Source organism: Drosophila simulans, chromosome 3R (assembly GCF_016746395.2).
Source record: "Drosophila simulans strain w501 chromosome 3R, Prin_Dsim_3.1, whole genome shotgun sequence".
Classification (NCBI taxonomy): domain Eukaryota; kingdom Metazoa; phylum Arthropoda; class Insecta; order Diptera; family Drosophilidae; genus Drosophila; species Drosophila simulans.
In genome coordinates this window covers 16,054,783-16,073,750 of record NC_052523.2, presented here as the reverse complement: position 1 = coordinate 16,073,750, position 18,968 = coordinate 16,054,783, and the positions used below count along the sequence as shown (strand labels likewise).

The following is an 18,968-nucleotide window of genomic DNA, read 5'->3' as shown; positions in this document are numbered from 1 at the left end:
CGTACAATGGGTTTACAGATAGCACTATATATCATTCCATTCTTATGTAATCTGCAGTCTAATGTAGGCTTTTCCTAAAAGTTGCATGTACTAAGCACTATATCTAATCTCAAAACAATCATTTGATTATCTACTTCGATGGAATATTTCGTGTAATTAACGGAATTTCTTTGAAATAATGTCATGGCTAATGTGTCAAATCTCTTCGCTGACTTGACAATAATGTTCCGTGCTTTCTTGTTTGACTTTCTTTCGTTTTTGGAAAACTTCGGCACTTGTCATTGTCGGGTGCTGTCACGCCCCCCGTCACGCCCCTTACAATGATGTCACATCGCACAGACTCAAATTGCTCAAATTTCGTCCCCATTGCTTTTGACTATGTCACGCTTTTCCCAGCGAGCGCTTTTCCACACTTGACTTCGCATTTCCCCGCGATCTTGGGACCGCGTTATTCCCACCTCAACTAATAACTTTGTTGGTTTTCCATCCATTTTCCGAGTGCATTGCGCCTGGGCTTTGGCTTTTTCCGCAGTTTGCCACTGTTTCATTTTCTTTTTGCGCCTGCCCTGGATTTCCATTTTGTCGTACTTGGTTTTTGCGCTGGTTTTTCTCGCCGATTGTGAAAAGTTGTGCACTAATGGCAGCTGTGAAATGCATTTATGTTTATGGTCTAGTTTTTCCATTCTTATTTGTTTCCTTTTTTTTTTTTTTTTTTTTGTTTGGGCGCCTTTTGAGCACCTCTTAAGGGCAAACATTTATTCTTATCCTCCAGTCACATTAGTGCGAAGGCTAAGAGCAACCGTGATGGGTTTGCTCTGGAATTACGAATGGAAGTGGAGCAAAGAAGTGGGATTTAGAATTATTTAACTTTACGGCTCTTTAAGCGACATACCTTAGGAGATCCTAAAACTGAATCACCTTTCACTAGGACACAATAGATATTCGTACATTTTTCGGATTGTCTATCTAAGATATTCTGCGTTCTGCGTTTTAGATATTGTGTCTTTCTATAAGACAATTTAGCATTCATACCCTAGAAGACATTGTTTGCCGGAAATATTGTGAAAATAAACTGATAACTAACTTTCATATACCAAATCTCAAGTAAAGAATACTTTACCAGATGAAGACACCTCTCTTAAGATATATAAATCCCAACATGTGTGAGAAAATTAACATAAAATACCGATAAGATTACATAAACATGCAAATCTTCCACTTCATCTTATAATATAGCATTATTGATCCCCGGCTGGCGACTCACCTTGATAATTTACAGATTCAGTTGGAACTGTTTGATTTATTCGAAGGGGTTTGCATATATCATTTTGAAAACGGCAAATTGCGATTATAATCGAAACAAAAGTGAGCAGAGGAAGAGAAGAAGAATAAGAGGAATGGCGATATTAGGGAGATAAAGTTGCACGCGAAAACCGGTTGCCGTTATTGTTTACACCAAATCGGAAACGAAGTTGTGGGGGCAGGCGCGAATATGGATGTTGTACGGAGGGGAAGAAGTGGAAACTGAATGGAAAACGGGGAAAGGGGAACGGGAAAGTGGGAATCAATAAAACAAACACACCACGAGAAACACATGGAAAGTGCAGCAAAACTATATGCCTTTCATTTCGCTTTAGTGCACAAATCGGCGAGTCCTGCTGCCATAAGAATGAATCATTCGAATCTTTTCGATTTTGACGAAAGATATGATATGTGAGATAAATAATATGCTGCTGCACAACCACACACACACACTCGCACAAACGCTCACGCACACCCGCCCCCACGCACACGAACGAACGAGGCTTCACTGTGGATGTTTATTAATATATTCCAGACACGCGGATCCATAGATGAAAATCATACATATTCGAATTCACGGCGGCGACGACAGCGAAAAACAAAAAAATCGAAAACGAACTGAAAACTGAAAAGCAGAACACACGCGTTGGTCCGTTTCGTTCCTTTGTTTTTGATAGATATCGTGTCGCGAGGGGCTAAGAACTATAACTATATCCGCATTATATAACCGCACTCGTAGATCCGGGCATGGCTGCACCGTGGGCCACCTAATTGCACCCGTCACTTACACTTTTCCTCGCCAGTCGCTTGGATCTCGCGTCCGAGTCGTTTGGGGATTTGTTTTTTAAAACGCGACGTTCGTTCCTCGGTTCTCGACGGCTATAAACAGTGTGACCGAGCCGGGAGTGCAGGTATAAGCCGATGGTATGACCATGGCGGGGAAAGTGGGATTATGCCGTGTGCCATATGGGCAAATATACCAAAACAATAAAAAGCAATTCAATTAATGCAATATATACCATGATTATTTAAAACATAAATAAGTATAAAAACAGACTTAATATTTTTAAAATAAAATATTTTTTATTAATATTATTACAGATGAAAAATATAGAAACAAATCAATTTCTTTTATTATTTAGAAATTAAGAATTTCTTTTTATTTATTTAAAGTATTTTATTACATTCTATGTTAAATTTATTCACAGTGAAACATTCAGCATACAGTTTTGACCCACTGTAAACATCTCTTTTCAACACTTATTCTAACGTCAAACATTGTTATCGATATCATTCAGCTCATTTTATTAGCTGAGTTTGCTCGTTCGCGAAAAATAAACAATATTCCGGAATTTAAAAATGGTAATTAGATATATAACAAAATGTTCCTTTTTTACAGCCCTATGTTTCCGCTAGTTTTCTGTCCTTCATAAAGAGGAAAATGCGCACGACAGTTCGCTGTGGGCGTGCACCTGGGGACGCGACACTGCGGCCTCAGATCCGGATGACGCCGGCATGGAGCCCGAGGAGGAGAACCCCTTTGATTTCGACAAGAAGGAGGCGCGCCCGAAGGATTTCTTAGTCACCGGCGGACTGGATGACTTGGTAAAGGTGTGGGACCTGCAGGAGGACAACACCCTAAAGTTGCGCCACAAACTAAAGGGACATGCCCTGGGAGTTGTTTCAGTGGCCGTCAGTTCCGATGGACAGAGTAAGTTGAAAGATTCTGTACTTGGGAGATAGAAAAATGGACATCTATTGATGTTGCCGCCTTCCTTTTAGCCATTGCCAGTAGTTCTCTGGACTCCACGATGTGTTTGTGGGATGCCCGTTCGGGCCACAAGAAACACTTGCTGAACTTTGGGCCTGTTGATCTCTGGACGGTGCAATTTTCACCCTGCAACAAATATGTGATATCCGGATTGAACGACGGCAAAATTTCCATGTACAATGTGGAGACCGGAAAAGCAGAGCAGACATTAGATGCCCAAAACGGCAAATACACGCTTAGCATTGCCTACGTAAGCTTTACCTGGTAAATAACCCATTCTAAGAAACCTATAGCTATATTATTGTAGAGTCCCGATGGCAAGTACATTGCCAGTGGAGCCATCGATGGTATCATTACCATTTTCGATGTGGCCGCAGGCAAGGTAGTGCAAACATTGGAAGGACACGCCATGCCAGTGCGTAGCCTTTGCTTTTCTCCCAACTCGGAGCTGCTGCTCACTGCCTCAGATGATGGTCACATGAAGCTTTATGATGTGTAAGTGGCTTAACACCTATGACATTTTCGTGCACTACTACCTATTTATCTATTCTATTTAGAACCCACTCGGACGTTGTGGGCACCCTATCTGGGCACGCCTCTTGGGTGCTGTGCGTGGCCTTCTCCGAGGATGGCAAACACTTTGCCAGCTCCTCCAGTGATAACAGCGTGAAAATATGGGACACCTCGGAGCGCAAGTGCCTGCACACGTTCGCCGAGCACACAGATCAGGTGTGGGGCGTCCGTTATAGCCCCGGAAACGACAAGGTGGCCTCTGCTTCTGAGGACAAGTCCCTGAACATATACTACTGTCCTCCCAATGCCATTGTTTAATTTCGTACAATAGAGCGTAGATTTAAAACAAAGAACAAGAGTGATTTATTTACGGATTACCCTCCGAGCTCGATTTAACCCGCAGAAGGGGCTGCGTGGCTTGAGTTAGCATCGTGTCTTTGTACTTCTGGTCGGGTATATACATATTAAAGGTTTTAAAGTAGTGCAGTATGTTTTCTAAAAAGGGCGAATGTTAGTCTGATGTATTCTGAGAACATACTTTCTGTTAGGCTTACCAACTAGAGGCTCCTTTAGCTTGTATTCATTGGCTATCTTCTTGGCTGGCCAGGATTCCGGATCCAACTGGTGGTCATTGATGAACTTAAGCGCCTGGCGCAGTGTGCAATGACCGGGGCTGATTCGGTTGGGCTCCAGATATCCGTACTCGAAATCATCCGGCGTTTGGCGTTCCAGGGGCAGTGGTCGCTGTTCCACTTTGTCCGCCGCCGCCTCAGCTGCCTGGCGCTCCTGCACTCGCTTGATCTAGGGAACATATAGCAGATTCCAAATTAGTATTGATCGAAATTGCCTTCTAAAGTATTAACCCACAAATCGATCCTGCGAGGTTACATAAACGTCTTTCAATCGCCCGTCCAAGCTGGAGTCTTTCATATTGAGCTTGTCCACGAACTTGGGATCCACTGCAATGGGGGAAATCAAACATTACACCCGAAGGATGTTTAATTTTACTTACATTCCAAGGTGCGCTCCATGTCTCTCAAATTCGAGTCAAATTTGGGCGCCGGCGTGGGCTTCTCGCGCTCGAGGACGCGATGGGCACGATTCTCGACATTGAAGCGATTGGCCTTGCGGGCAACCATTGAAACCACCTGACCCATGCCAAAAATAAGTTAAGTTTTATTTATGTTGCTAATAATTCACGTGAAATCGAGTAAAACCAAAAGAATTATAAAAGCATTGCCAGCTGTTATTTGTTTTCGAATCAGCTGTTCGTCATGCTATCGATAAGTTATTCGGGTTTGCAACAGCTGACTGGCCAAATACCGGGTAGTGTTGTTAACAATACACAGCTGTTGCTTGTAAACAAACGAAAAGTTCTTCAGTTTCAATTTGTTAAAAAAACTTAGGAAATGCTGCCTCTGCGATGCAGTTGGTCGTTGAGCCGGGCCAACTATACCACCAAGGCCAGAAAGGAACTGGTGACTCGCTACAGCGCCGAGTTCCCCGAGAAACTGCTCAACCGGAAGCGAAAGGTTCCCACACACATGTACATTGCAAATTCGAAGGCTGCTGCAAGGATTAGCCAGTACCTGGAGCCCCATTTCCAGAGCTCCGGTTGCGATACCGTGATGGAACTCAATTCCGGTCCTGGGTACTTTACCCGGCATCTTTTGGACAGAGAATCCCAGTTTCGACGCATCATTCTGCTTGAGAGCATGGATCACTTTATGCCCAAAATCCAGGAGCTACACACGCTATATCCGGAACGTGTGAAGGTGCGCCAAGGAGACTTTGTGAACCTGTGGAAGTTGGTGTACATGGACAAAATGGACGGTGGCTCCAGGGTGGCGGATCTCCTGAGTGATGTGCCCCAGAAAGCGTTTACAGATGGTAAGCCCATGTTGGTTATTCAATATATCCTCTAACCTATTTTTTTTCCGTAGATATCAACATGCTAGTCTTCGGCGCTGTGGGCTCCTATCCATTCTTCAAGCACTTGATCAACTCTCTCATATTTCAGACCAGCCTTTTCAACCTTGGACGCTGTGAGATGATCCTGGCCATGCCGCCACCCATATACATAGTAAATAAGCTTATTATCTCTGAAATATAACACGCTTATATTACTCATTTCCATCCGTTAGCATCTCACCTGCAACAACGAGATTGGCTACCTCATTTACCGATCGACCAGCGTACTGTTCCAAATTCTGTTTGAGCACAAGTTCATAGCCAAGGTGCCGCGCGAGGATTTTCTACCTCAGCAGACGGCCTATAGCCCCACCAAGAGTAGCAAGTTGGGTAAGGTGCAGTCCATCAATCCGGAGTATTTATACTTGGTGAAATTCACTCCGCGCCGCAATCTTCATGAGCTGTGCCAGTCTCAGGATCTACCCGCTCTCTGGTTCTTCATTAAGCAGAACTATGTGAGCCGACGAAACAGAATAATACCAAATTTAGAGTAGGTAACACAATCAACCAAGGATTTTTTTATAAATTCAATTATTTGTGCAGGAAGTGGGTTCCCGGCTGTGGACCTCGTCTTATCATCAATCCGCAGTCCCCCGAGTCCGTGACACCCATCTATCCAGATGAATTGCCCAAGAAACTGCCACAGTACTCGTGCCGCAGTACTACAATGAGCACCAGAAACTACTATCCCGGCATCAACATCTACACACAGTTCGGAGATCTTCTGCCCAGTCAGATGCTGACGCTATTTAGTCAGTTTCGTCAGTGGCCGGAGTACGGCGAGAGCTCTTTCCTCGCCTCGCTGGAAAATGCGCTGCTCAAGCTGGAGACAGCCAATGACGAACAAAACCTAGAGGATGGCGTCACGTTGCCAGAGGAGGATGATGCCGAAGCAGATGAAATTATCGAAGAAGAAAGCCCTGAACCCGCCACCACTCCCGCCAAGAGGCGCAGGAAGGCAGTTCCTAGTTGTACATAATATCCTTTCGCGTTTGCATGAAAAATAAAGAATTGCTTTCATTTTGAGAAATGGTATGTAATCATATTATATCTGTTATAAACATGGATCAAATTCGTTATTCTTCACTGGGTTCTACAGCACCAAACAGAACACAATACATTTAAGCACATAATTTGTAACGTAATGTTAAAATCCTTTAAGGACACTTTCTCTGAGCCATTAGGCGACTGCCGCGGGCGCACTTCTCGGCCAAATCGACGTAGTATTCCGGCGGAGCCTGCTCCGTGTCTGAAATACGCGTCTCCAGGTGAACGGACAGCTTCACACAGTCCACCATCAAGTTGGTGGGATTCACGCCAAGTACAAAGGAAGCCTCCTGGTAAGGACACGGGTTTTCTTCCTTCTTTGTGTTTCCGAACTCATAGCATGTGTCGCGAATCATAAAGTGTCCGTCCCTGTTACATGGATTCCGGACGCACTTCGGGATGATCTCCTCCTTGTAGAGCACCAGAATCTGTCCAGCCTCACAGGGTCCCTGTCGGTAGGCCGGATAGCAGCCATCTGTCTCTGGGTAATACAGTGTGGCTGTCGAAGGGGAAGTACCCATACGCAGATTATTATGTCATCGCCATGGTAGCTCCATTATGACCGCTCACCTGGCGCGCAGTCGCAGACCCAGTCGTTCTGATTCTGCTGGTCCCCCGGATAAAGAAGCTGGTGCTTGGGGCATCGGGCTGGCGAATAAAGTGGCTTGCGACCCTGTGGATGAGGGGAAAGCGGAGAGGTGTGAGGCATGGATCTGATTGATTATTCCCAATGGGGCTTGCATACACTACCAAAACAGTCGCCGTATTTTGAAATTCACTTTGAATTTAGAAGTTAAAAAGTTTGAAACTCTCAAAGTCTAGCACTCTGATAAAATAAATGTAAATGTAAATCTTTTTAACGAAAGGAGTTCAAATCACGTTCACAGCATCCATATAATTAAAAGTCTTTTATTATAATTACTTAGCTGAAACTTTAAGCTAGTTTCAAAATCAGAGCAATCATGAAAAGTTTTTGAACATTGGTCACAACACAAAATTCGTAATTGGACTCCAACGACTTCAACTTCTGATTAGGAAGGGTATTCGGCGAAAGATGTTGCCCAGTTCCGGCTGGGTTTTCTCTTCCAATTTGGCGTTTCTTATCACAAATGTGGATTGTGTCTGGCTGCAGCTTACCGCAAGGTTGGCCTTCTTCTTATCAATGTCTTGATCCTCAACAAAGGCGATTTGAGCGCGTGCCACTTTCCCAATAAGCGCAATAAGCGCGGCGATCAGCAAAAGTTGGGGATTGATCATTGTTCGCTTCATCACTTGTTCATGTGATACTCACGGCAATTCAAACAAGAATGAGCCTGGCCAATCTTGACTTAATCTTAATCAATGGGAAACGAAGATCTTCGATAACGATAACGATCTTAGTTGGGCGCAGTTATGTTATGGTTTTACGTTTACTTTATTTTCTCGCTAAGAAATATTCCAATATTCCAATTGGAAGTTTAGTGCGAATAACCAGAAAAGCAAAACAAAGTGAAATCAAAACTTAGTCCAATAAGGGCCAGTTTCAATTGAGATTGCTCTCCCGATTACATCCGCTCTGGCTAGTGATGCTCAAAGATCAATGCTCAGCTATTTCTATCGATGAGTTAAAAAAATAACTGTCTGATTTTATTAATTTACATAAGTGAAAGCCAAGAGAAAGGAATAAAATTAAAAAAAAATATCTGCACACTTACGTCGGCTTTGAAATACTGGATTAAAAACTCCTTGTTGAGTAATGCTTAGTTATATTGTCTTCTTATGTGTGTTGGAATACCAAATTACTAAGTGTATCAGAAATTAAAATTTAAAATTGAATAATTTGTTATATAGAACGATAAACAGTACAAGTCTATTTTTGCGCCCAACCACCGAACATTTTCAAAATTTTGCCATTATCAACACTGGTTATACAATTATCCAATCGCTAACTATCGAAGAGCTCCCATCTCTTATTTTCCTTTGTCAAAATAAAAACTAAATAAATATATATATAATTCACCTGCAAAACGAAGCTACAAAAAACACTGTACGGCTCAAATGGACGAAGAGGAGAACTCAGGTGGGTGTGGCAGCATCATAACACTCGCCAAATGTTCCCAATAACATATGTTCACCATATGAAACTGCGCAGAAATCAATTCTGTGCAAGCACGAAATGAAGATGTGCAATTGGAGGACCAGTCACAGTCCCAGGGGCTCCAGGATCGTCAGGTTGACGCGATAGAGCAGGCTTGGAACGATGCAATGCCCGACGAGCCGTCACCGCCGGCAGAATATGCCTTCCACGATCCACTGGCCATCGTTGGTGAGGGAGGAGATGCACCGGAGGCCATGGTAGAGGACGTTTTGCAGGATGACACAGCAAGCGAGGGCAGTCATCCCAGCAGTGACATGTCTCTGGAGAGTCCAGGAAGTGAAGGTTAGTCGGCTTACAATCGTTGTGTTGCACATTCCCACTTAACTTGCGTTTCCCTTTCCAGATGATTCCGATGTCCAGGGCCTGCCAAATTGGATGATTCCCCAGAACCGACTGCGCTCCGCCGTAGACATGATGGTCTCGCAAGCCCGCAATCGGGATGGCGGAATCGCTGCACTGCTCAGTGGGGACAACTTCCTACAGCGAGTGCGTAGCATGGTCTTTAGCCAGGAGCGACGACGCAGTCGCACAAGCGAGGAAACGAGCCAGGAGGAGGCTGCCGAGGAGCCCGATGATCCACCGCCACAGCAGCCACCTCTACCACCAATCGACATTGGCTTTGACACCAATCTGCCAGCGGAGCATTCATACTTCGGCAATCATTTGAGTCGCGTGCCCGGAGTGGACTACTTGGAGGTGGGCAGCGTCCACCACATGCTCATCTTCTTGCACCACCACATCCTCTTTCCCGGCGAGGTGCTTCCCTTCATGATCGACGGCCAAATGTTTGACGACGATATGCCCGGTCTAGACGGCCTGATCTTCGGCGTAAGCTTTCCGCGTTTGCAGCCGCCGGAGGACAACCCACACAAGTTGTATGGGGTCACGTGCCAGATCTACGAAAGGGGCGAAAGCGGCCGAGGGTTGGTGTTCTACAAATCACGAGCACTGCAGCGCATTGTAATCAACTGCGATGATATAAAAGGGTGAGTTTTGACTCTTCGGATCACCTTAAATTCTCCATGATTAATCCCAAATCTTTTCAGGTCACCGCAGTACATTGCTCGCAATCCAACTAACAAATGCTTCAGCAATGTCAAAATATTACCCGAGTATTTCCTGCCCGAACCGCTTCAGTCTGTTGACATGGGCTCGATGGCCAGATTTCGGGATATCCCCTCGATGCGCGACAAGTATCGCAGGTTCCAGCTAAGCACTACCACCTGGCCATCTGATGCCTGCCAAGAGTACTCGTTTGGTTCAATTGTGGAGCGAGCACGCCAGAGGCTGGAGTCCCAAAAGATAGACACAATGCCAAAATGCCCCATTCAGTTGTCCTTCTGGTTGGTGCGTAACCTCCACCTGACCGAGAAGATGATGCGGCTTACCTTCCTCACCGACTCGGTTAACACTCGCCTCCAATTGATCAAAAGCACGTTCAAGGACGAGACACTCTTCTTCTGCCGATATTGCAATAGCAGCTTGGCCCTCTGCTCGGATCTCTTTGCCATGTCCAAACACGGTGTGCAGACGCAGTACTGCAATCCAGGTAAGCATAATGAGGAGTCCAATGTCCTCTATTAGCAATGAATTCACTGAAACAGTAACTACTTTACAGAGGGCTACATCCACGAGACAAACACCGTGTACCGGGTGATATCCCATGCCATCGGCTACAGCGGCGAGCCGTCCACGAAGTTTAGCTGGTTCCCCGGCTATCAGTGGCACATCATTCTGTGCAAGTTCTGCGCCCAGCACGTCGGGTGGGAGTTCAAGGCCGTGCTTCCCAACCTAACACCCAATGTGTTCTTCGGTTTGTCCGGCTCCAGCGTGCGGATTGGAAAAGCCAGCGAGTACTCGCCCTTCAATGGAACCACCTATGTGGTGCGGAATATGCTGCGGATGATCTCAAGCGATATGGAATGAGGCTGGCGCGTTGTGAAGCGATTTCTCAGATGTCAACTCTGCTGCTGGCGTCGTCAGGGGAATGATGGGGTCCATCAGGTGGGACCTGTTTAATTCGTTTCACAACTACTTTTAGCAAAAGCACACGGCGTTTAATGGCGTGGATGTACACCTAATTGATATTTACGATTCTTTGAAACTAAAACTCCTCTGTCATAAGTTACTCTTAAATAATTGCGTTTAATATTATGGTTACAAATTTCAATCATTTAACAGTGCCGCAAATGAGGTGGACAGCTTCTGAAAAAGATAAAGCAGTTGTACATTTGCAATAGATAAAATAATAGGCAACATTACCGCCTTGCAGAAGGGACACTGGCCGAAGGAGACCTCCAGAAAGGTCTTGCCATCCATCAGAGTCTTAAACCACTCCTCCAAACAGGCGGCATGGCACTTTAGCACACATTTGGCATTGTCGCAGGAGACGAGGGGCACCTCGCCACCATCCAGACGATATGCAAAGCAAATGTTACAGCGCAGCTCCTCGTTGTCCTCTTCATCCAGCTTGGGGCCATCCGACCAGTCTGGCATGGGAAAGTAGCACAAGTCGAACATTCGCAGTAGGTTCTTGTGAATGTTCACTTCGGAGTCCCAGTTACTTAGACCATCGCTGAGAACGTGGCGCAGGCGGGCCACCTCTTCCGTGGGCCCAATGATCTTCAGCGACATGGATGCTATGCAGGCAAATGGATCCGCAATGGTCAGCTTTAAGTAGACGCGATCCTTGAGAGGGAACAGCCGTGTTTTATGTTTGCTGCTGATGGGCGATGGTTGCAGCACATGACAAAGCTCGTCGATGTCCATGAAGTTGTCGTAGAAGGGACGCAGATCCTCCAGAAGCTTGCGGAAGAGGTTTAGGGCCTCCTCTAGGTTTCCAGCACTCTTGGTCAGCATTTCACCCAGCGATACGCAGTCGGGCAAACTGTGATCAAGCAAGAGAAGAGACGGGATCTTAAGCTCCAGATAGTGCTGCTCGAAGTCGGTGAATTCGCTGAATCGAATCATGGAACAGGTCTCGTCCACTTGCAGGCAGTACTCGTTTGACTTGTACAAGGCCAGGATATCGGAGTATATGTTCCCCACCCGACTTAGTTCCTTTGACACTGTTGGAGCTTCTTGGGCAGGAAGAATCTTTGGCAGATGGTCCAGAAATTCCTCCAGCAGCCAATCGTCCTGTAACTTGAGATTAGTCGATGTGTATAGCTTGTACTCCAAACTTTCCTGGACGTAGAGCTGGAAGCCATGTAGAGCTGGGTGGTGTGGCAGATACAGTTTAAGGCGGCGCCAGGTATCCTTAATTACAAAATTATTATTAGTTTGGCGGGAAGAATTTAAATGCGGAAAACTTACCTCACTGCCCAAAACTCCTCTGATGATGCACGCTCCACTTGGCTGAAGTTCCGCTTCCAGACCAGGATACTTTTGACACAGAAGGCCCTCTACATCTTCGTTACTTTCCATTATATTTGATTTTGGTCAGATTGCGCTTGAATGACTTTTGTTTACATTTTATGTTTTGAACGGCCATAGTTAGCGATGTGCAGTCTTCGATGACACGAAGTCTTCAATCACGATCGATAGAAAATTAATCGGCGGCGTTATTTAAATTTGATTGTTTGACCAAACTTTAAATTATATATTGATTAACCCTTCGAGGCAATATTCCGCCTTGTTTACATATTCACCCTTTGGCTGCTTTGTTTACTAGGTATAGCCGGCAACATTGTAGTTCAGCCTCTCCCTACTTATCAGCCAAATTTACGTTATTTACTGATTCGAATCGGCATTGTTTGCTCTTCGTCAGAGCGCAACACCTGCAGGCCACAGTGGTTTTCTTTTGTAACACCTGCGTGGCGGCCCCGTATCAATGGCAATAGCCACCGATTTTGATAAACTGCTCTCTCCAGGCGTTGGTCATCGTTCGAACACGGGGCTATTTAAGGTTCTCCACCAGCCCCAACGATTCCACTCACGATTGTCATCTGCGTGCGCGCGTACTCATTGTATATTGTATTCTTCAGAAGTAAGATTAAAAGAGTTTCCATCCAGAAAAATGCTGCGAATCGTTGTAACTTTGGCTCTCATTCTGGCCACAGTCAGTGCCACCAATGTCCAGCAGTGTAAGTAGCTAAAAACTCTTTTATTTTGTTGGAAAAACATCAAAGATTTTAAATAGACCAATTTGTTAAAGTGGATTCAAGTTTCTAACGGAATTCCATGACGATGATTCACTTCGCAGACTTTGTCTCGAAAACTATTGCCAAAAATACGTTTGAGAGAAATTTAAAGTCCTAACGTGTATCTGTTGGCCAGGTTGATATGGCTTATCAACAAACAGCTAATCTCTTAGGAAAAAAACATAGCCTACTTTTGAGCTCACCTTTTGATTCTACGAGAACATGTTTCCTTTCAGGCAAAAATAAGCCGTTTCCACTGGATGTGAAAATTAAGGATTGCGAGGAGCCGCCGTGCGTTGTGTACAAAGGAACCATAGCAGTCATGGAGGTGCACTTCCTGGGCAGTAAGTTGGGCCATCTATATCCTTGTCCACTTGACTCTCATCCCGATCTCTTGCAGATAACAACAATATCAAGAGCATCACGGCCACCACAACGGCAAAGGTGTTGGGCATGAATCTGCCATATGTCCTGCCCGATGAAGTGTCCGACGTGTGCCGCAATCTCCTGTACGGTGCCATCTGTCCCATCGACAAGGACGAGGATGTCACGTACCAGTTCAACTTCTACGTGGAGCCCTCGTTCCCGGAAATCACGGCGGATGTCACGGTCACGTTGAACGATGCCCAGAACGAAGCGATCACCTGTTTCGTCGTGAGCTGTAAAATCCGGAAGGGAGCCACTGCAGCACAGATGGACGGATATCTGTTGGACTGGACGAACCCCCTTTAAGCCGACGATGTACGCAACTCCAGCCGTTTCGGCCGACTGAATATTTCCACTTGTTTGCCAAATAATAAACCACAAAACTCTTGCAATGATAAGACCATTTGTTTACCTTGGCTACGTCACGGATTCCAGTGTACCCAGTGCACAATCAGGCTACAGATTAACACGTTTCTGGGCCCCGACGATTAGATATTCAAGCGTGTTTATTTATATACAGTCATCTGTGACGTTGCGTTTTGCACCGAAAGTCCAGTAATTTATTTCCACTGATTCAGTGGCAGAATTGGCTAATAAAATCGTCGTGATAATCATTTATTGACCGCCGTAGATCGCATTAACCATATGGCCAAAAGTTGGGCTCTCCTGCGTGATAAGGCGATTAACGTCTTGCTGGGTGCAACCGTACACTCGGAGAAAATCTGAGTTAAAAAAATATAACTATGATAGTGATTACCATCAGATTAAATCATAATGAGAAGTGTTTCCAATGAAGCCTATCATTTGCAAACATGATTTATGGGCCTACTTTTGAAGACGTACTCTACTGAATTGCTGAAAAGCCATATAAATCATTGTATTAAATTTCAGTGCACTATAGAACGACTTATGAAAGTTTATTTCCAGATGCCAGATTAAATAGAATTTTAGTTAAAAAAGGTGCGTTCCTATTCCTGTTAAACATTAAAGATAAAGAAAATATACTATTTTAGAAGATTTTTGTCATTTCCAAAATTTCATTTCCAGTTTTCAAACTTTATAAACCTTCTAAAAGGTGAGTCAATTGTTTACAGTGTCTACATACGTTGAAAATAAATCTGATAGTATAGTTAGGTTGCCGGGTTTTCAAAAATGGTCATTGATAACCGGGTACATTTCCCTCCATCTCCTTCTGATTGGACACGACCAGGTGTCCTAGGGTAATCAGGCGTAAGATTTGCGAATTAATATTTGATTCGATTATAGCTTTTCGCCCACTCGAGTTTTACACCTTGATGGCAGCGTGTGCAGATAGCGCCATTGTAAAATGAGTCTTCGAAGTGCCAGACTACAAAGTGGGTTTCCGCTTTACTCTGAGAGCTGAGAGATCTACTTAGGGAAACAACCCTCATATGTGGGAGGTAAAGCTTTTAAAATTTTATTAAATATTCATGAGACAACGCTGGGGGAGCTCAGCGATGGATTTTGGAAAATAAAGAATGCTATATCACAGTAATTTAAACCAATTGATGAATTAACTAGGCCCAACTTTAGTTGAGATAGTCCAGCTCATAGACCGTATTGCCGCCGTTGCCCTTGACCACCTTAATATCGCACACGAAGCACGTGGCAATCTCATTGTCCTGATCCACCAGATAGATCTCGATCTTCACGCCGATCTCGGGATATTCGCCGATGGGAAAGCTGAACAAATAGGAGACATCCTCGGTGGGATACAGCGGGCAATAGGCGCCGTACTGGAGATTCGGGCACACGGCAGCCACATCCGCAGGCAGTTCATATGGCACCGTGATGATTCCGAGTGTGGTGGCCTTTACCAAGGTCGTCAGCTGGGTGATGTACTTGTCCACGGCGAAATCGATCTCGAACTTCTGGGTACTTCCCTTCACAATCTGGCAGGGTGGAGTAACGCAGTTGTGGACACGCACCTCGAGCGGAAAGGGCTTACTTCCGGAACCTAATTAGTGTTATATTGTGTTGTATTATGGGTACTGTGGTGTTTGTTTAGAAAATGTACTTACACTTCTTCACAGACGTCGCCGGATGCTCCTGCTGAGCCTCAGCCAGCGATAGTAATCCCAGGGAGATCAGAACCAACACCTTGACTTCCATGTTTCTCAATGCGAATTGCTTTCGGCCAACGGTGCCCACATCGTTTTTATAGCCAGAACCGAGCTGTATCTCGGCTAATGCGATCGGATTTGGACTATCTAATCGTGGTCGGTAACTTCTTGTTTTGGATGAATGCTATAGCACTCAAATGGGAAAACATTAAAAATTAGTACCTACGAAATTTAACATTTGAATCAATTACTTCATAATATTTCAATCAAATTGGTACCAATTACTTAATAAACATATACTTTATAAATAATTGTATCTAATCAAATGAAGATTTTCCCAATCAATTCACAGCATTACATCTGCAATCACTGGCCCCTGCGAATGGATCGGAAAATTATGAAAACGTTTTGCTGAATTTTATCACTTTATCGCCGAGTTCATGGGCTCCGGGAGCACAAAGGCAGTGCCAAAATAAATCCCTGAGCACTCCGCAGGCAGGCCACTAAGCCCCTGATGGCAATGGAAAACCCACAGACATTTGTGCCTCGGCCAAAGCCACTGACAATGGAACTTCTGCGGGGCAGGAAAATGTGCGAGTATAAAGGAAACGGACGCAAGTAAGCTGGAAAAGATAACTCCCCCTCCACGACGCCATCCTACCTACCCGGAACTCAAATGTTGGCGAATTTTCCAAAGGTAAAAGAAGCGAGGGTCGCTCAAGCGGTTCTGTAGCTAAAACATTCATTATGTTTTGGAAGTTCTTCTCTATTCCTCAATCCACGCTCGCCGATATTTTGCAACATTTCGCATCGGTTGGTGGTGACTTGCCATGTGGACAGCCGCAGCGCAGCATGAGATTTTCTCGAAATGCTTTTGAACTTGCCACCCTTCTCCCCGGCAAATGTATTTTTTTCTTTTTACCCAGAAACTGTCGTTGCTCCGCACATGTAATTGTTGTGACATTATTTAATATGTCAAAGCAATGGAAAATCCGGCACGACAAAAAATATCCCCGACATATAGCCCGAAATGGATCTTAGGGAACCGCAATATTTGATTAGCATCAACCGGAGTCCTCAGTCCTGATACATTGATTCCGGGATTCTATTTTCGGTGGCATCTAATGCAATTATCTGGGCCGGAAAATCTGATACCCGAATACTTTTGCAGGCAAACATTTCCACTTGCCTCGACTTCCGTTTGCACTTTTGGGTAATCTCCATTTTTGCATATTCCCAAATGTATTTTACGGATGCTCAGCTTATCTTTGATGTGCCCTTTTATATCAATAATGCTTATGTGTGTGTGTGTGGGGGGGTTAAGACATTGATTATTGATTATTTCGAGACGAAAAGTAGGCAACACTTTTTGACTTGGCCACATGGGGTTCACTGAGCTTTCATTTTTGAATAGACTGGTTAGTTACTGGCTATCACTAGCCCCGCCCTGAAAAGCACGCTGCCGCGGTAACTCAATTAATTTGTCAAATCAAGCCAGACATTAAATGCCAGCGCCAAAGCCAAACAATTTGTCACGCCAATCCTGTGGCCTTTCCCCCTGGCAACTCCCGTTGCCCGTCATCCGGATGTCTATTCTATTTCAATTTGATATTTGTTTGCACGTAATTCAATACCGAACGACAAACTGACAAACTGGCGCGGCCATTGTGTCTCAATTAGGCGGCAATTTGATTTTCGTGTTGTTAATTTTTCATTACATTTTTGGAGCTGCTGCCGTGTGCTGTCAATTAATAAAGGAATTTTCCCAAAAGGCCACTCACGCCCAATTGCCCATGAACCCGTGTCCTTTTTACCCCTCAACAGGTGCTGCCAATGGGGTCAAAGCCAGTGCTGCCAATGCCACATAGTATTTAATTTTAATTTAAATGTTTGTCTATGTACTTGAAATATGTTTATAATGCTTTATAGAACTATTTTTGGCATTGCTTTAAACAAAGTTATTTTTTCTCGAAATGAGGCTAATGGGCAGCATTGGTCAGAGCAACCCTAACGCAAAAGGGTGTAGCTCCGACTATCCAAGTGCATTCAACTGAATTTCTTTAACAAGGAAAAATCTATGATTGCTTTTGGTCAACCAGGTGACCAACTGGCCTTGAGACAATTCCTCGCACTTTCCACTGGGCAAATTGTTGGGGGTGGCGACATGGGAGGTATTTCTCGCCCTGCTGCACCCTTTGATATGGCCGCACTGGCGGAGACTCATTTGCCAATGGCAATTTGCATATGCCGTCATGCAAAAAATGTATTTTATTAAATTTTTCCAGCATGTCAAGCGCGGCCAGGGATGCTATTTAATTGCTCAGTCCCCGCTGAACAGACGGCCCTGCTCTTTTGGCACTGTAATTAAGTGAATGCGAAATTCATGTTCTCCGAAATCAGGAGGAACATGCGTTGCAACAAGTTCGGCTGTTGAGCTGTGTGGAGCTATGGAGCGATTTCCCCCCAAAGTGTTGGCATTTAGGAGCATGTCCTTGCCGCTCCTGCGTCCTTCCGCTCGCCTGGCAACGCAATTTCAGCTGAGAAATGTGCCCACTTCAAGCGAAAAGAAGTTTGCTTAATTTGCATAAATATGTGCCACTCGCTCTCAATTTCTGGCTACCTGCGTATAATTAAAATGTTAGCTGGAAGCCTTGAGTTACATAATTTCAGAGCACGACTTTTCAAAAGTAATTTCCTTTGCCATTGATGGATACCGAGTACGAGTTGGAATTCCTGGGAAAATGCCTAGTGGTTTCCCAGGAACTGTAAATTATTAAGCTTTGAAGGTGGATTGCCTTGAAATGATTGTTAAATGTGCAAATATGCAAATAGTTTTCACCTAAACGTTAAGAAAAGTGAACCTTTCAAATTGCAAATTGATAAAATTGAAATTCAGTTTCCACCCTGAAATTCCACTGGAAATGCATTAAAATTTCATTAACGCGCAAATTAATTATAAAAAATATGCAAATTAAACAAACGTTTCGGTCAATTGAATGCTCAAGTTTCCATTCCGAACCCAAAATCTCGGCAATCATTTACTCATTTACGAAGGAGCGTAAACATTTTAAAATCAATTGGTGGCGGGGGCGAAAAATCGCTTTGCTAATTTGCATATAAAACAGTTGAATTTGCGAACAAAATCAGGAAATATTGATGAAATTTGGGCAACCCTTGGCGGCAGCTGCTGTTTTCGCCCTCGACGAGTCAAGTGGGTGTAAGAAATTGTGTAAAACTTGCTACAAATTGGCTATGCATATAAATTGATGTTAATGCCGATCGGCGGAGGGTGGCTCTATATACACATATATATAGAGCATATAATCCGATGGCCTGAAAGTATGCAACGAGTGGATAGTGTCGCAATCTGGTAATCTGGTAATCTCGCTTGCCGGGTTTCTTTCAATAAATACTCGATAATCGCTTTCTAATTTTATTGCTTCCATTGGTCTGCGTACAAATGAACTCAAAATCGCCAAGAACACAACAGGTGTGCGTTCCTGCTGGCCAACTTATCTGGGCCAAAATTAGCAGACCATGCACCTAAACAAGTTCAAATGTACTGACTGACGAAA

General features: G+C 44.4%; 9 protein-coding genes across 10 annotated transcripts in view; 4 read left to right on the top strand and 5 right to left on the bottom strand.

The window, feature by feature from the left end:
* Positions 1 to 2,244, bottom strand: part of LOC6728701 (F-actin-monooxygenase Mical) — a 41,220-nt gene extending 38,976 nt beyond the window's left edge. The window contains exons 1-2 of one of the 2 annotated variants that reach the window (XR_005544394.2): positions 2,091 to 2,243; positions 1,265 to 1,291 (exon numbers count right to left, since the gene is read on the bottom strand). The gene's annotated coding sequence lies outside the window, so the exon portion shown is untranslated. Of the gene's footprint in view, positions 1 to 1,264; positions 1,292 to 2,090 lie in introns of both variants that reach the window. The other variant, XR_005544395.2, reaches the window with a different exon arrangement.
* A 266-nt stretch (positions 2,245 to 2,510) lies between these two features.
* LOC6728698 (WD repeat-containing protein 61) lies at positions 2,511 to 3,939 on the top strand. Its single transcript, XM_002103998.4, has 5 exons — positions 2,511 to 2,664; positions 2,719 to 3,013; positions 3,085 to 3,323; positions 3,381 to 3,568; positions 3,631 to 3,939. The coding sequence occupies exons 1-5, from the start codon at positions 2,662 to 2,664 to the stop codon at positions 3,902 to 3,904; spliced, it is 999 nt and encodes a 332-aa protein (XP_002104034.1). The 5' UTR covers positions 2,511 to 2,661; the 3' UTR covers positions 3,905 to 3,939.
* Positions 3,922 to 4,868, bottom strand: LOC6728697 (protein NDUFAF4 homolog). Its single transcript, XM_002103997.4, has 4 exons — positions 4,599 to 4,868; positions 4,454 to 4,545; positions 4,141 to 4,387; positions 3,922 to 4,081 (listed from the first exon to the last, which is right to left on the bottom strand). Exons 1-4 carry the CDS (start codon positions 4,741 to 4,743, stop codon positions 3,954 to 3,956), a joined length of 612 nt encoding a protein of 203 aa, XP_002104033.1. The 5' UTR covers positions 4,744 to 4,868; the 3' UTR covers positions 3,922 to 3,953.
* Positions 4,869 to 4,894: 26 nt separating this feature from the next.
* On the top strand, positions 4,895 to 6,583 carry LOC6728696 (dimethyladenosine transferase 2, mitochondrial). The gene is made up of 4 exons (XM_002103996.4): positions 4,895 to 5,476; positions 5,530 to 5,669; positions 5,731 to 6,047; positions 6,101 to 6,583. The coding sequence occupies exons 1-4, from the start codon at positions 4,996 to 4,998 to the stop codon at positions 6,534 to 6,536; spliced, it is 1,374 nt and encodes a 457-aa protein (XP_002104032.1). The 5' UTR covers positions 4,895 to 4,995; the 3' UTR covers positions 6,537 to 6,583.
* LOC6728695 lies at positions 6,573 to 8,156 on the bottom strand. Its single transcript, XM_002103995.4, has 3 exons — positions 7,742 to 8,156; positions 7,175 to 7,277; positions 6,573 to 7,103 (listed from the first exon to the last, which is right to left on the bottom strand). Exons 1-3 carry the CDS (start codon positions 7,871 to 7,873, stop codon positions 6,715 to 6,717), a joined length of 624 nt encoding a protein of 207 aa, XP_002104031.2. The 5' UTR covers positions 7,874 to 8,156; the 3' UTR covers positions 6,573 to 6,714.
* A 348-nt stretch (positions 8,157 to 8,504) lies between these two features.
* LOC6728694 (protein cereblon) lies at positions 8,505 to 10,877 on the top strand. The gene is made up of 5 exons (XM_002103994.4): positions 8,505 to 8,663; positions 8,736 to 9,023; positions 9,085 to 9,727; positions 9,788 to 10,290; positions 10,360 to 10,877. The coding sequence occupies exons 1-5, from the start codon at positions 8,642 to 8,644 to the stop codon at positions 10,665 to 10,667; spliced, it is 1,764 nt and encodes a 587-aa protein (XP_002104030.1). The 5' UTR covers positions 8,505 to 8,641; the 3' UTR covers positions 10,668 to 10,877.
* Positions 10,867 to 12,421, bottom strand: LOC6728693 (E3 ubiquitin-protein ligase FANCL). The gene is made up of 3 exons (XM_002103993.4): positions 12,057 to 12,421; positions 11,004 to 11,999; positions 10,867 to 10,946 (listed from the first exon to the last, which is right to left on the bottom strand). Exons 1-3 carry the CDS (start codon positions 12,165 to 12,167, stop codon positions 10,908 to 10,910), a joined length of 1,146 nt encoding a protein of 381 aa, XP_002104029.2. The 5' UTR covers positions 12,168 to 12,421; the 3' UTR covers positions 10,867 to 10,907.
* Positions 12,422 to 12,434: 13 nt separating this feature from the next.
* On the top strand, positions 12,435 to 13,707 carry LOC6728692 (NPC intracellular cholesterol transporter 2 homolog a). Its single transcript, XM_002103992.4, has 3 exons — positions 12,435 to 12,826; positions 13,120 to 13,227; positions 13,284 to 13,707. The coding sequence occupies exons 1-3, from the start codon at positions 12,574 to 12,576 to the stop codon at positions 13,613 to 13,615; spliced, it is 693 nt and encodes a 230-aa protein (XP_002104028.2). The 5' UTR covers positions 12,435 to 12,573; the 3' UTR covers positions 13,616 to 13,707.
* Positions 13,708 to 14,722: 1,015 nt separating this feature from the next.
* Positions 14,723 to 15,509, bottom strand: LOC6728691. Its single transcript, XM_002103991.4, has 2 exons — positions 15,352 to 15,509; positions 14,723 to 15,287 (listed from the first exon to the last, which is right to left on the bottom strand). Exons 1-2 carry the CDS (start codon positions 15,440 to 15,442, stop codon positions 14,860 to 14,862), a joined length of 519 nt encoding a protein of 172 aa, XP_002104027.1. The 5' UTR covers positions 15,443 to 15,509; the 3' UTR covers positions 14,723 to 14,859.
* Positions 15,510 to 18,968: the final 3,459 nt, after the last annotated feature.